Source organism: Anolis carolinensis, chromosome 6 (assembly GCF_035594765.1).
Source record: "Anolis carolinensis isolate JA03-04 chromosome 6, rAnoCar3.1.pri, whole genome shotgun sequence".
Taxonomy (NCBI): Eukaryota; Metazoa; Chordata; class Lepidosauria; order Squamata; family Dactyloidae; genus Anolis; species Anolis carolinensis.
Genome location: NC_085846.1, coordinates 109539444 through 109555948, shown reverse-complemented (window position 1 = coordinate 109555948; position 16505 = coordinate 109539444). Strand labels below are relative to the sequence as shown.

The window sequence follows — 16505 nt, the reverse complement described above, 5'->3', positions numbered from 1 at the left end:
CGGGTTCATAGGGGGAAATGCGGTCTCGAAGGTAGGTGGGTCCCAAACCGTTAAGGGCTTTGTAGGTGATAACCTGCACCTTGAATTGGGCTCGGAAAATAAATGGCAGCCAGTGGAGCTCTTTAAACAGCGGCGTTGAGCGCGCCCTGTAATCTGCCCCAGTTAGAAACCTGGCTGCCGATCGTTGTACTAGTTGTAGTTTCCGAGCCGTCTTCAAAGGCAGCCCCACGTAGAGCGCATTGCAGTAATCCAGTCTAGAGGTAACTAAGGCATGGACCACCATGGTCAGATCTGACTTCTCGAGGTATGGTCGCAGCTGGCGCACAAGTTTTAGTTGTGCAAAGGCCCTCCCAGCCACGGCCGACACCTGGGCCTCAAGTGTCAGCGCAGAGTCCAGGAGGACCCCCAAGCTGCGGACCTGCGCCTTCAGGGGGTGTGCAACCCTGTCAAGCACAGGTTGCCACCCAATACCCCGATCAGACGTACGACTGACCTGGAGGACCTCTGTCTTGTCAGGATTGAGCTTCAGCTTGTTCGCCCTCATCCAGGCCAATACAGCGGCCAGACACTGGTCCAGTATCCGAGGGGCTTCCTTGGAATTAGGTGGAAAGGAGTAGTAGAGTTGGGTGTCATCCACGTAGAGATGACACCGCACTCCAAAACTCCGGATGACCTCACCCAGCGGTTTCATGTAGATATTAAAAAGCATGGGGGACAAAATGGAACCTTGCGGGACCCCACAGGTCAATGGCCAGGGGTCCGAGCAGGTGTCCCCCAGCTTCACCAACTGGGAACGGCCCTCTAGGAAGGACTGGAGCCACTGCAGAACAGTACCCCCAAGGCCCATCCCGGAGAGACGTCCCAGAAGGATACCATGGTCGATGGTATCGAAAGCCGCTGAGATGTCCAAGAGAACCAGCAGGGTCACACTCCCCCTGTCCAGCTCTCTGCGGAGGTCATCCACCAAGGCGACCAAAGCCGTCTCGGTACTGTAGCCAGGTCTGAAACCAGACTGCGATTGGTCCAGAAAATCCGTATCTTCCAAGAATCCCTGGAGCTGGGAAGCAACCACCCGCTCCAAGACCTTGCCCAAGAATGGAAGGTTAGAGATTGGTCTGTAGTTACTGAGGTTAGCCGGATCCAAGGAGGCTTTCTTCAAAACAGGCCTCACCACAGCTTGTTTTAGGCCAGATGGAAATATGCCCTGCTCCAAAGAGGCATTGATTATTTTCACAAACCAATCAACTAGCCCTCCACTGGCTTGTTTTAAGAGCCAAGATGGGCAAGGGTCAAGGGCACAGGTGGTCGCCCTCACCGCTCCAAGAATCTTGTCCACATCATCAGGCTGCACAAGCCGAAACGAATCCCACAAGATCGAACAGACAGATGCCTCGGTTACCTCACCTGGCAATGCATCAAGGCCGGCGTCTAAGTCGGAACGAATCTGAGCGACTTTGTCTGCAAAATGGTGAGCAAACTCGCTACACCGAGTTGACGAGATGTCGGGTGCTCCCCCAACCTGAGGAGGGTGGAGGAGCTCCCCAACAACTCGAAACAACTCTGAAGATCTATTTGTTGCAGACGCGATGCGGGCAGTCGAGAAAACTTTCCTGGCTGCCCGCAATGCCACGGAATAGGCCCTAATAGCGGCTCTAGACCGTGCTCGGTCAGATACGTCACGAGTTGTCCGCCAGCGGCACTCTAGTCTCCTTCTTGCACGTTTCATCTCCGCCAGCTCCCCAGTAAACTAGGGAGCTGGGGCAACTCCACGCAGCGAGGGGACGCTCAGGAGCGATCGTGTCTATTGCCCTGGACAAAATCACTCAGAACCTCCTCGTGCATGAACATATGTGAAAATACCCTCATCTCAAACACACAATTGACTTGAAGGCAAACAGCCACACTATATGGTATAAATAGAAGGATAATGCCTACATACCTATGCTTCTGGCAAAATATTCTCGGCATAAGTGGAGATCATTTTCGCATGAAATCAGGATGATTTCTGACAAGCTCTAAATTGAAACAAATGAAACTGCATGAGCTGAAAGTAAAACTTTTTTTCACATCTGAAATACTTTTCTGAAAAAATGAGTTGAGATTATACTCACTTTGTTTTGTTTATGTTCCATAAGTTTTCGGAAAGAAGGCTGTTTGGACAACACTTTTCCACCTGCACATTCCACAATGGATTTCATGGTGGAAAGGCTTGGACAAATGCCGGGTGTAATGTAGAAATACTTCCCCTAAAGTAGAAAGAAACGAAAAGCATAGATGTTTATTTCCTGAAAGAGATTAGCAAGTGAATATTGCTATTTTGACTTTATAACCCAATGACACCAACCAGTCTCTCCCTATGTCACGACCCAGGCTGCAGAGCACCAATAACCATACACAGAGGCCAGAATCTATCTAATATCTTTATTGAAGGAATATATAAAGTTAATAAAAACAAGTGTAGAAAATAGTTCGGAATTAGACCTTTCAGGAAAGGTCAGAATTAGTCCAAAAAAGCAATGTCCAATAAGAAATATTAAGGTCCAAAGTTGTAATCCAATAACCGAAACACTCACTTTGCCAAGCAAAGTGAGGGGAGATGACAAGGTCCTTTAGTCCATGAAACTTGAGCGAGGCTAGGAAATAACTTGATACTTAAAACAAGGCTTGAACGTGGAACAAGGTAACTAAGAACAAGAACAAGGTCCGTGGAATAACTTGATAAATCCGTGGAACAAGGCAAGGATTGATCCTGGGAAACAAGGCAAGGTCCGTAGATAAACAAAGGCTGGGAAGCAAGGCGAAGGCTGGATAGCAAGGCAAGGCTTGAGCAGGAGCGAGGCTTGAACCGGAGCGCGCTGTCCAGACACAACTCGCTCCGTAGGCTGACGAATTGACTCCGCGAAGTTACTACGCGGGTAAAACACCTAAATAGAGTCTAGCTTTCCCGCCGAAGCAGTTCTCTGGGAATCAGAACCGAAAGCTAACTCTGAGACCAGATGTGAGACTCCCCAAAGATTCTCACGAGAAGCAGTCTTAATTGGCCACATTCTTAGCTGCAATCCTCGCACTCCTGCGCGAAGCTGAATCCAAACTTCTCTGTTGTTTACAAAACTCCCGGCGCAAGAATACGGGAGAAGTAGGCTCTGGGCTTGTTTGACATACTTCTGGGAGACAACTTTCTTGCAGGTGCAAGGTTCCCAGATCTGCCTGGGAAAGATCTGGCTGAGAGGAATCCAGTTCAGACTGGGAAGGTAAAAAACCCAAGTTTTCATCTTCATCAGGAATTACAATGTCCTGAGCAGGACTACAAGGCCCATGGGTCATCACACTATCCCCCTCCTCAAGGCCCCTCCCAAACTGGGGCCCTCTCCCCGAGGCGCGAGGTCGTGGTTTGGTGGGATAGGTCTGATGAAAGCGACGGGTTAGATCAGGAGCATGGACTGTGGAGGCGTCTTCCCAAGAGCGTTCCTCAGGGCCAAAACCCACCCAGTCAATGAGATATTGTAGGCGGCGGCGGTGAAAGCGAGAATCCAAAATGTCCTCAACCTCGAACTCCTCCTCCCCATTCATCAAAACAGGAGGGGGGGCCGGTTGGTCTGTATCAGGTCGCACACCATCCGCCGGAAGGAGCAGGGAACGGTGAAACACGGGGTGAATGCGCATTGAACGCGGAAGTTGGAGTTTGAAAGTCACGGGGTTTAATTGCGCCACCACTGGATAGGGACCAATGAAACGGGCATCTAACTTCCGGCAAGGGCGGTGGGAGGGCAGAAAGCGAGTGGACAGGAAAACCCGATCTCCTACCTTGATTTCGGGGCCCGGCTGGCGATGTTTGTCAGCGTGGCGTTTATAGTCCTCCTTGGCTTGGTCCAGTTGCTGGAGCAAAAGTTGTTGCACCGCTGTGAGTTCCTGCAGCCAATCCTCTGCTGCGGGAACCTCTGAAGTTTCAATGACAGGGGGGAAGAAACGTGGATGGAAGCCGTAGTTTGCAAAGAACGGCGTTTCTTTTGTAGAAGCTTGAACTCCATTGTTGTAGGCAAACTCAGACAGTGGTAACAGAGAAGCCCAATTGTCCTGTTGATAGTTTACATAACAGCGAAGATACTGCTCCAAAGTGGCATTGGTGCGCTCCGTTTGCCCATCTGTTTGGGGATGATGAGCTGAAGATAAGCGAGAGTCTATGCCCAATAGTTTTTGTAGTGCCTTCCAAAAACGAGAGGTGAATTGAGATCCACGGTCTGTGACTAAACTCTTGGGCAATCCATGTAGTCTGAAAACATGTTGAAGAAATAGATCCGCAGTTTCCTTGGCCGTGGGGAGGCCTTCGCAGGGAATGAAATGGGCTAACTTGGTGAATAGGTCCACCACCACTAAGATCGTGGTGAATCCACAGGAAGGTGGTAGGTCAGTGATGAAATCCGCGGAAATTATTTCCCATGGGCGAGATGGGGTAGGAAGGGGGTGTAAAAGTCCTGAGGGCTTCTCCCTTCGTATCTTGGAGCGCTGGCATACTGGGCAGGTGTTGACATATTTTTCCACATCCTTGCGGATCTTGGGCCACCAAAAATCCCTTAGGATCAAATGCATAGTTTTAAATAGTCCGAAGTGTCCTGCTGGTTTGCAGTCATGACACAGACGAAGCGCTTTTTCCCTGCCCGGTCCGGGTGGGATATAAACATGATTTCTATAGCAGAGCAGCCCATCTTTAAGCGAAAAGGGGAAATGCAGACCTTGGCGAAGTTGGTCCTGCGCCCAGGCATCTGCTTGCTGACTAGCCCTGATTTCTTGAGCACAGATGGGTCCTGGAGTAGGGGAAGTTGAACCAATGGGAATGGATTTGGTGTTCCCCACCGTGAGCGTGGCAAAGTTCTCAGGTTGTAGCAGTTGGGATTCAAAGGTCTCCTTGCGTCCTGCAGCGTATTCCGGTTTACGTGACAGGGCGTCTGCTTGCTTGGTTTGGGCTGGGGTCACATAATGGATCTGAAAGTTGAAACGTTCAAAGAATAAAGCCCAACGTTGCTGCCTCTGATTTAGTTTGCGGGCAGTTCTTAGATGTTCTAGATTACGATGATCAGTGTGGACTTCAATGGGAAATTTGGCCCCTTCTAGCCAATGTCTCCAAGTTTCAAAGGCTGCCTTTATGGCCAGTAGTTCTTTTTCCCAAATGGTGTAATTCCTCTCTGGTGTGGTTAGTTGACGAGAATAAAAGGCACAGGGGTGGAGGTGATCTCCCACCGGTTGTAAGAGTACAGCCCCAATTGCCACATCAGAGGCGTCCGCTTGCACCACAAAAGGGGTTCCAGGATTTGGGTGCTGTAGAATTGGCTGGGAGGTGAATAGTTTCTTTAGTTGCTGGAACCCTTTCTCTGCTTGATCAGTCCAGCGGAAAGGCTGCTTTCCACGGATGCAGCTAGTGATGGGGTCGGACCAGCGGGCAAAATCTGGAATGAACTTGCGGTAGTAGTTCGCGAACCCCAAGAAACGCTGCACCTCTTTCTTGTTAGTTGGCGCCCGCCATTCCAATACTGCTGAAACTTTGGCTGGATCCATGGAAAGCCCTAGAGGCGAGATGCGGTAACCAAGGAAATCTACCTCTTGTAGATCAAAAGCGCATTTTTCCAGCTTGGCATAAAGTCCATGATCCCGCAATCGTTGTAACACCATTTTGACGTGGTTCTCATGTTCTGATTGTGATCTGGAAAACACCAAAAAATCGTCCAGGTAGATTATCAAGAACCTGTCTAGATAGTCCTGAAAAATGTCATTGACAAAATGCTGGAACGTTGCGGGGGCTCCGCATAAACCGAAATTCATAACTCGGGACTCAAATAATCCGAATTTGGTCTGGAAGGCGGTCTTCCACTCGTCCCCTTCCCTGATGCGAACTAAGTTGTAAGCCCCCCGAAGATCCAGCTTGGTGTAAACCTTGGCTCCTCGAAGCCGATCCAGTAGATCCGAGATTAAGGGCAGGGGATAGCTGTTCCGCTTGGTGATATTGTTCAATGCTCTGTAGTCCACCACCAAGCGTAGTTCCCCTGACTTCTTCTTCACAAACATCACTGGGGAGGCGGCTGGGGATTGAGAGGGTCTGATGAATCCCTTGCGAAGGTTTGTCTCTAGGAATTCCCTGAGAGCTTCTTGCTCTGGTTCAGTCAGGGAGTAGAGATGCCCTCGCGGGATCGGGGCCCCCTCCACCAAGTCAATGGCACAGTCATAAGGTCTATGTGGGGGTAATTTTTCGGCTTCTTTCTCATTGAATACATCCCAATACTCGGAGTACTTCTTTGGCAAGGTGATGATGGGCTCGGTGTCTGTGGCATGGCATACCTTGGCTACGAGGCAATGGTTTTGGCAGTACGGTGAAGCAAACTGCAGTTCTCTGTTGGACCAGGAAATGTTAGGGTCGTGGAGAGTCAGCCATGGAATTCCCAAAATCACAGGGAAATGGGGGACCTCGGTAACAAAGAAGGAAATCTCTTCCATATGTTCCCTTATCCACATCCTGGTGGGTTCCGACCACTGACTTACGGGGCCCGTCTTGAGGGGACGGCCGTCTATGGCTTGCACCACACGGGCATTCTTGAAATCATGATATTGTAATCCCAGAGAGTCGGCATACTCTCTATCGATGAAATTGTTGGTAGCTCCAGAGTCTATCATGGCGTGGATCATGACGGGTCCCCTTTTTGCTGACCATAATGTGACCACGAGAAGGAACAGGACCCCGGTTGGCGGCTCTTGGATGGATTTTTTGACCGGGTTGGCGAGCCTCTCTACACCCGGTCGTTGGCTTCCCCCGCCGGCTGTGTGCCAGTCGGCTCAGACGCCTTCGTCTCCGTGGAGGACGCCGCCGCAAGACGGGCGGCAGGCTTCCCTTTGGCTGGGCACTCTCTGGCGAAGTGGCCCCCGTTCCCGCAGTACCAGCAGAGGTTTAAGCGTTGACGACGGGCCTTCTCGGCGGCATCTAGTCTGGGACGCACATTGCCCAACTGCATCGGCACCTCCTCGCCTCCTCTGGGGTATGGGGTTGGCGGTGGGGGTCTCCACACCGGACGTGGCTGAACGCTGGCGGGAGCGGGGGGTTTTGCCCCGGCTCTACTGCCCTGGCCTCGAACCCACTGTTTTCTGTTGGCAATCATGACTTCAGCCCGTAAACATTGATCAATGAGTGCCTCGAGGGTCTGGGGAGGATCCACCTTGGAGATTTCTTCCAGCATTTCAATGTTGAGACCCTCCCGGAATTGTCCCCTGAGGGCTACATCGTTCCAGCCGGTGTTGTGGGCCAGCACTCGGAACTCGGCTATATACTGAGACATAGGTCTGTCTCCTTGGAAAAGGCGACGGAGTTTGTGACCGGCTGCCTCCAAATTGTCCTCGATTCCCCAAGTCTCCTTGAGGTGGTCCAAGAAGTGTTGCGCTGATCTTAGGTGTGGAGAGGCTTGGTCGAACAGTGCCGTCGCCCAGCTGGCCGCTGGCCCGTCTAGAAGACTGTAAACCCATGCCACTTTGATGTCTTCTTGGGGAAACTCGGCAGCACGGGCCTCCAGATAAGCTTGACATTGGCGACGGAAGACATGAACCTTAGAAGCTTCTCCAGTAAACTTGGTTGGCAACGCCATGGCCGGAAGACGAACTCCGCGTTCCTTCAAACCCCTTATTTCTCCATCCTGTGCATTGAGCTTATCACGGATTCGGTCCACCTCTTCCTTGTCGATGGTGTAGGTAATCGGCTGGCCGCTCGGCCCAGGTACGACTCCGGTAGACATTCTGGCCGAGGTTAATTGGTGCTTAGGGTGGCGGAGTCAAACTGTCACGACCCAGGCTGCAGAGCACCAATAACCATACACAGAGGCCAGAATCTATCTAATATCTTTATTGAAGGAATATATAAAGTTAATAAAAACAAGTGTAGAAAATAGTTCGGAATTAGACCTTTCAGGAAAGGTCAGAATTAGTCCAAAAAAGCAATGTCCAATAAGAAATATTAAGGTCCAAAGTTGTAATCCAATAACCGAAACACTCACTTTGCCAAGCAAAGTGAGGGGAGATGACAAGGTCCTTTAGTCCATGAAACTTGAGCGAGGCTAGGAAATAACTTGATACTTAAAACAAGGCTTGAACGTGGAACAAGGTAACTAAGAACAAGAACAAGGTCCGTGGAATAACTTGATAAATCCGTGGAACAAGGCAAGGATTGATCCTGGGAAACAAGGCAAGGTCCGTAGATAAACAAAGGCTGGGAAGCAAGGCGAAGGCTGGATAGCAAGGCAAGGCTTGAGCAGGAGCGAGGCTTGAACCGGAGCGCGCTGTCCAGACACAACTCGCTCCGTAGGCTGACGAATTGACTCCGCGAAGTTACTACGCGGGTAAAACACCTAAATAGAGTCTAGCTTTCCCGCCGAAGCAGTTCTCTGGGAATCAGAACCGAAAGCTAACTCTGAGACCAGATGTGAGACTCCCCAAAGATTCTCACGAGAAGCAGTCTTAATTGGCCACATTCTTAGCTGCAATCCTCGCACTCCTGCGCGAAGCTGAATCCAAACTTCTCTGTTGTTTACAAAACTCCCGGCGCAAGAATACGGGAGAAGTAGGCTCTGGGCTTGTTTGACATACTTCTGGGAGACAACTTTCTTGCAGGTGCAAGGTTCCCAGATCTGCCTGGGAAAGATCTGGCTGAGAGGAATCCAGTTCAGACTGGGAAGGTAAAAAACCCAAGTTTTCATCTTCATCAGGAATTACAATGTCCTGAGCAGGACTACAAGGCCCATGGGTCATCACACCCTAGAGCACTGGTTCTCAATCTGTGGGTCCCCAGATGTTTTGGCTTTCAACTCCCAGAAATCCTAACAGCTGGTAAACTGGCTGGGATTTCTGGGAGTTGTAGACCAAAACACCCACAGGCTGACAACCACTGCCCTAGAGGATCCAGCAAATTCCTAGAGGGAAATAGGGGGTCGTTCTGTATATTGTACATCATACTAAAACATGATGTACCTTAAAGAGTGGAGCTGCTTGCGCTCTCTTTAGAGATTCTTCTAAGCTGAAACAGAATAGAACTTCAGCTTCTGCATCTCTGAGGATGTAGTTTTGCTCTTCTAAAATAAGGGAGAAAATATAACCGTAATTACTGACAATGCAAAGGAATGCAAAGGTTATCTATTACTGAGAATCACATCTAGAACGGATCCTGCTCCTTTGGTCAGATGATGATGGTGGAGAAAACATGTAACATGGTGATTTTCCACTTTTGTGCAATCAGTCATAACAATAGTAACATATATTATAAAATCAAAAATACTGCTTTACAACATTCCCCCATAAAAAGAATGAATAATTATTTTTGCATATATTTTTAAAATAGCCTCTTTCATAGTGTAATTTTTTAAAATGTTGAAATACTGTTTATCCCCTTACCGACAAAAGAGACCGGTTTTACAATTATGCTTAATGAGAGAACCTTTACATATTTATGGTGACCAATGCTATCACCTGCTTACCTATAAACGTCTGGCATTTGAAACACTCTTCTAACCAGTCTGGAGTCACTATGTGTTTTACAACTGAAATTGCTGTTAGGAATTTCACCGTCCGTGTCACTTTGCTAGCTATTAGATGAGTGCATTTCTGAGCTGACTCTGCCACTTCACCTCCAAGAATGTAGAGTTTCTGAAAATTGGAGGGGGGAAAAAAAGAATTTTAAGCCACATCATAAGAGATCAACTAATGAAGGGCTTGCTCATACATAATTGTATTGCTGTATATTTGAAATATAGAAATTATATAAACAACCCCACTGTATCATGACTAAAAATGGTTAAAAACATATTCCCTCTGACATGAGAACACCCTTTAGATCTAAAAGGCAGTTTGTAAACACAAAGAATAATAGAGCTTTGTTTTACTTAAGAGAAAAAGGAAAGTCACCTTGATGTACTGATGCACCTGGTTAGGCTCAAACCCTGTGAAGAGCACTACTGGGGTCAATTCTGGTGTCAATTTTTTAGTAGGCGGTGGCAAGTCTTCAATTCTACAAAATGAAAAAATATGGTTCAGCACTTTCTGAATTTTAAATTCAAGACAACTGTAGTTATATATTTGCAAAAGCAAAATCTAAACAAAGATAATCATTTAGTAAACCTTTGAAAAAAGTAGTATCAGATAACCTATAAGTCTCATAAATATGTTCACTAAATGTGCGTTCATTGCTTTGTTTCAATTCAGCTACTATAAATATCACGTCACTTTTTTGTGTAGAATGTCCATTAATGGCAATACTTCTATGCAGTTTACGGTGATGAGGCATAAACCCCATTTGAGCAAGATACTGCAACAACTTACTCTTTCAGGGCAAAGCATTTTGTGACACTCTCCTTCTGACTTAAAACATATTACCGGAGTCTACACTTACACTAACAATATTTTTTCTTACGAATTGAAATATGAACCTTTTATCTTTAGGCCTCTCCTCAAAATGCAATAGTGATTCATTTGCTCCCTAGTGGCACTTCTGTCTAGATAAACATCAGTTGAACTGCTTGTCTTAAAACTAGTCTAACCGATTTTGAAAACAATATGCTATTCACAAGAAATAGAAAATGAACTGCTGGACATAATATATATATATCTCTCTCTTCCTCACCTTGGTCGCTTGATTGAAGGTTGGATGACTGGTTCATTTTGCTTTGGTTTAAGTGGCAATCTCACACCCTACAATGGAACAGTTATAGAATCATAGAGTTGGAAGAGACCTCACGGGCCATCCTGTCCAACCCCCTGCCAAGTAGCATGAAAATCAAACAAACTTGTGTAAAAACAAAACAAACTTGTTTATTCTATATTCCAATAGGATTAAATATTTAAACAAAGAAAGAAATTACTTAATTCTGATATTCAAAATACTCATACACTTATAGTGCAATCTACACGTCAAATTCAATGAGATTATTTCAAGAATCTGGCCACAAAATTACTTGAACATTTTCCAAGAAAATCCAATTTCACAACTTATCAGTAATTTCCCCAATGCTTTTACATTTTCTATTTCTGTTCAGCACTTTTTCAAAAGTATGTGTCAGAAATACAACATCCCACTCTGCAGTTAATGCTAAGACAGAATTTAGTATAATTTCGACAAGAAATGTGGTTACATGGAACATCTATATTTTCTCTATGACTGAAGACAAAGACTAAATCACAACTGACAGGATCTGGTGCCTTTTTATACTGCTGTAATTGCACTGGAACCAATTTGAACTGAAGGGCTATATAAAACATTTGATGTGTGCAGTACAACTCCCCATCCATGGTTTCATTTATCAAATGAAACATTTGTTAGGTTAAAGCAGGCATGGACAAACTTTGGCCCTCCAGGTATTTTGGACTTCAACTTTCACAATTCCTACTGGCCTGCCTGGGCTAAAAGATTAAAAGCAAGCTCACATACCATTAAAATTTCTGATGATATCTTTAACGGCACTCTCCAAGCATCTGAAATTAATGAAAAGGGAGAAAAAAGCAAATAAGAATAGCAGACCAAGAATTCCTGTCTGAAAGAGCCACAGCCAATCAGGGTCTGGATCATGCCTCTTCCTAATATTTAGGGGGAATAGCTTTTCTTGCAAAGGCAGTTTCCAACAGTCTTAATGACCACTAATTTAAAATTATCATGATTTTGAAACACTCTGAGAGTAAGTTCCACTGAGTCATAAAGGTCTTTATCAGGGGGTGAGTCATGTTCTGCAATATCTCAAATCCAGCAGATTAAATTTCAAAGTAGCAGCAGCATTATAGATGCCTAAAGTTTTCTTTTTCTTTTTTGCATCTTTTCCCCATCTGGTAGCTTCTCTTACCGAGCAGGTTTAGAACTAGATGCTGGTTAGGAGCAAGTGGTTCTTGAAGGTTGAACACTGTGTATCGATTGTTCTGCATTTGCCGCAATGCTTCGAAATTCCCAAGTAATATATCACAAAGCCACTGTGCATTCACACATGGTATCCTCCACTCTTTGGCTTTCTCATATTTTAAGCCAGTAGGCCTTTTCAGGGACAAAAAAAAAACCATATTAATGGTAACTAGACATCTCAGAATGTGCTAACATCCATTCCACATTTTTTTATATATAATTTACTAGCCGTGCCTGGCCACGTGTTGCTGTGGCATAGAGTTTGAACTTCGAACTGAATTGCAGAGGCTCGAGGCTGTCATTAGACTTTGTAGAAGTGCACAACCACCACTCTAGACCTAAGGGGATGGAGTTAGGGTGTGCATGCACCACCTCTTCGAAGTCCCATCCATCCCATTTCGCCCCCCCCCCTTTTGAGGCCCAGTCTGAGGGAGAGAACCGGGCTTTTGGAAAAGTGCCAACGACATGAGGAGAAACCCGGCCAGAGGATGAAGCCCCGATCCGGCAGCTCCATCCTTAGTTGCCAGCCGCAGGGAGAAGGACAGGTTGCTTACCTGTAACCATGTTTCTTCGAGTGTACTCTGTGAATTCACACTAATGGAGAGGCTGCGCCTGCGCAGGTCCCAACGGAAACTCTTCCCAAGCTGAAGTTTAAATTTTGGCGGTAGCCACGCCCCTCCGTCCCCGGAGGGCATATAAGGCAGCCCTCGGCGTGTCCTCCTCAGTTCCTACGCCGCTAAGGCAACGAGAAAGGAAGAGGGTTTGCCAGAGGGGAAGGAAGGGCGGGCTTGTGTGAATTCACAGAGTACACTCGAAGAAACATGGTTACAGGTAAGCAACCTGTCCTTTTTCTTCGTGTACTCTGTGAATGCACACTAATGGAGACTAGCAAGCTTAAGTCTCGGAGGCGGGCTAAGCAAACCCTGACAACGAGAAACTGTCCAAACATATGTTTATTAGACATGAAAAACATGAAAAAACATGAAAAAACCATGGTCCGAGGACCCAATAAGGTATTGCATCAATACACACCAAATACCGAGAACAGACCGGTAAGGCATGATATAACCCTTGTAAGAGCACATGTGTAGGCAGGAACATCATTCTCCAAGGGAGAAGGTAGTAACAATAAGGCACAAATTGTCAGAGAACAGTGCAAACATGTACTGAACAGGAGAAAAAACAATGAAGAGAGGCACCTGAGAAGAAGGGGTAGCCATAGAGAAGTCGTAAGAGCAGAAGGTTTAGGACAAGCATGAGGATAAAACTGCTCTAGCAAAGGCTGAGTCCTTTAAAGTCCTTTGGTCTACCCTATAGTGAGACACAAATGTAAGGGGGTTGGACCAGATTGCTGCTCTGCAAATAGAGTCTAGTGGAATGCCCCTTAGAAAGGCAGTCGACGTGGAGAGACCTCTTGTCGAACGCGGGCGAACCGACGGGGGGGGAGGCCGTTTGGCTAGTTCATAGGCCAGTTCAATGGCCTGAGCAATCCAGTGTGAGAGTCTTTGAGAAGAAATAGGATTGCCCAGTTTATCTGGGGCATGGGCCACAAAAAGTTTTGGGGTCTTTCGAATGTCCTTAGTACGGTCCCGGTAGAAAAGAAGTGCTCTACGCACATCAAGGAGGTGCAGTCTCCGCTCGAGGGAAGACGAGGGGTCCGGGAAGAAGGCGGGAAGGACAATGTCCTGGTTAAGGTGAAAGGCCGAGACCACCTTGGGGAGGAAGGTGATGTCCGGACGGAGAACGGCGCGGTCGTGATGAAAACGGAGGTAGGGTTCATCAACCCGAAGGGCCGCCAGCTCCGAGGGTCTGCGCGCTGAGGTTATGGCCACCAAGAAGGCAACTTTCCAGGAAAGGAGACGTAGGTCGGTCGAGGCCAAGGGTTCGAAAGGAGAAGCAGTGAGCTGGGAAAGGACAAGCTCGAGGCTCCATCCTGGGGTAGGAGGTTGGGCCGGTGGGCAGATGTTGTTGTATCCTTTCAAGAAGGTCTTGACGAGGTGGTCGGAGAACAATGATGGTCTACCATGTTGTTGAAAGCACCAGGATAGAGCAGCCAGGTAAGATTTTATAGAGGCAAGAGAAAGTTTTTGCTCTGCTAGAGACATAAGGAAGTCCAGCACAATCGGTACCGAGGTTGGGAAAGCAGTGATTCCTCGGGAGCGAAGAAAGGAACGAAAGCGAGAGACTTTATAAGTGTAGGCCCTGGTTGTAGCCGGCTTGTGAGCTGCGCGGAGGACCTCTTGTAAGTTCTGCGGGAGGGAGGTCAGGCGAGAATCCTCCAAGCAGTGAGATGTAGAGAGGGGAGATCCGGGTGTAGAATCTGGCCGTTCTCTCTGGATAAGAGGTGTGGTAGAAGAGGCAGAGTGAAGAAGGTCGCCTTGGAAAGACGAAGAAGAGCCGGGAACCACGGTTGACGAGGCCAGGCTGGCGCTATCAGGATCGCCGACATCGGTACCGACCGGAGCTTCTGGAGGACCTTCGGTATCAGAGGAAAGGGCGGAAAGAGATAGATCGGTTCCGCCGACCAGTCCAGAAGGAAGGCGTCTCCCAGGCAGCCTGGAGAGGAGGACGGGAGAAGTCTTGCCCCGTACCGAGGCAGCTGAGCGTTCTGGGGAGAAGCGAAGAGGTCTAGGGTGGGGAAACCCCATTTGAGAAAGAGAGAAAGAAGAGTCTCGGGGTCGAGCATCCACTCGTGGGAGGACGTCGTCATTCTGCTGAGGGCGTCTGCCAAGTTGTTTTGGATCCCGGGAAGGTGAATCGCCGAGATTTGGATGTTGCGGGCTATGCACCAATGCCACAGCTGGGAGGAGAGAAGCATCAGCTTCCTTGAGCCCGTGCCGCCCTGCTTGTTGATGTAGAATACTGCTACTGTGTTGTCTGACTGTACGAGGACAGATCTTTGGGAGATCAGGCGGGAGAAGGCTTTCAGAGCCTTGAAGATAGCAAGGAGTTCGAGAAAGTTTATGTGATTGGCCTTTTCGGAAGGAGACCAGAGGCCTCGAACAGTGAGGCCCTTCATGTGGGCTCCCCAGCCGAAATTGGATGAGTCTGTGGTTATGGTGATCGAGGGAGGAACCGAGTGGAACGGAAGACCCCTGCAGACGTTGGAGAGGGACTTCCACCAAAGGAGCGACCGACGAACATGAGGCGGGACCGAGAGAAACCTCGAGTTGGGGTGGCGAAATGGCTTGAAAACATCTATGAACCACCTCTGCAGGGGCCGGAGACGGAGCCTGGCGAACGGGGTCGTGAGGACTGTGGAGGCCATGTGGCCCAGCAGTATTTGGATGGATCGGGCCCGAACCCTTCGGTGGGTCTCGCAGAAGATGATTTGTTGACGGAGAGCTAGAAACCTGTCGAGCGGGAGCGAGACAGACTGAGCGATTGAGTCGAACAGGGCGCCGATGAAGCGGATTTTGTTCGACGGGTTGAGGTGAGATTTGTCGTGGTTTAACTGGAGACCGAGAGAGTCTAGAAGAGAGAGGGTGTAGTCGACGTGACGACGGAGTAGGACAGGGTCGGATTCGACCAGAAGCCAGTCGTCTAGATAGGGAAAAACTGTGATCCCCTGGAGCCGGAGGTGGGCAGCCACGACAGCGACGACTTTGGTAAAGACCCTTGGGGCGGTAACGAGGCCAAAGGGTAAAACGGTGAACTGGTAGGTTTGGTCGAGGATCTTGAAAGAGAGGAAGCGCCTGTGGTTTTCTCGAATCGCCACGTGGAAATAGGCGTCTCGGAGGTCTATAGACACGAAGTAGTCTCCGCGGTGAAGCATCGGGAGGATGGAGGCGATGGAGACCATCCTGAACTTGGTTGGGCATATGAAGACATTGAGCATGCGTAAGTCCAGAATTGGGCGGAGGCCCCCACCCCTCTTCGGGACCGTAAAGTACCTGGAGAAGAAGCTTTGAGGGTCCTGTGCCGATGGAGAAGGCCGAATAGCCCCTTTGGCGAGGAGGGTGTCGACCTCTGCGAGAATTTCTTGAGAGGGGTTGGAGAGAAGGACCTGACCGGTGGGAGGGAGTTCCTCGAATTCTAAGGCATAGCCTTCTTGGACAATTTTTAGAACCCAGGCATCTGAAGTAATAGATTTCCATCGGTGAAAGAAAGGAGCCAGGCGGTCTATAAAGAGACCATGAGGTTGATTTGGTGGGGGAGAGGGGTGCGGAGGAGTGAGAACGACATCGGTACCGGAGAAAGAGTCTCTGGAAGGAGAGATGGCGTCAGGAACGCCGGATAGGTTGACCAGCGGTGGGGGTGACCCGGCCGCGTTGTCTTTGAGGTTGTGCAGCCCGACGGGGCTGTTGGCGATTTTGGTTGTTCGATACCGAGGGACGTCTGAAAGATTGCTGGCGGTAAGAAGGAGGCGGGAAGCGTCGAAAGCGTTGAGGAAACCACTTGGTGCGGTGAGCCTGGGGTTGATCGCCGCATTTAGTGGCCAGAACTTTAAAATCATGGTTGGTTTTAAGTTTGTCATCGGTGCCAGCATTAAAGAGGCCCATGGCGTCGAAGGGGAGGTCCTCGATGACCTGCCTCGAAGAAGAAGATAAACCGGAAGATCTCAGCCAGGCGTGGCGGCGAATGGCAATGGCGTGGGCGATCA

The 16505-nt window shown here is 48.5% G+C and overlaps 1 protein-coding gene across 1 annotated transcript in view; it reads right to left on the bottom strand.

The window, feature by feature from the left end:
- The window catches only part of paxip1 (PAX interacting protein 1), a 37008-nt gene that overhangs the window by 3117 nt on the left and 17386 nt on the right, over positions 1–16505 (bottom strand). The window contains exons 12-19 of the mRNA XM_062983930.1: positions 11850–12034; positions 11444–11487; positions 10640–10707; positions 9925–10027; positions 9498–9666; positions 8995–9095; positions 2112–2246; positions 1940–2015 (exon numbers count right to left, since the gene is read on the bottom strand). Of these exons, the coding sequence (XP_062840000.1) occupies positions 1940–2015; positions 2112–2246; positions 8995–9095; positions 9498–9666; positions 9925–10027; positions 10640–10707; positions 11444–11487; positions 11850–12034 (881 nt within the window). The remainder of the gene's footprint in view (positions 1–1939; positions 2016–2111; positions 2247–8994; positions 9096–9497; positions 9667–9924; positions 10028–10639; positions 10708–11443; positions 11488–11849; positions 12035–16505) is intronic.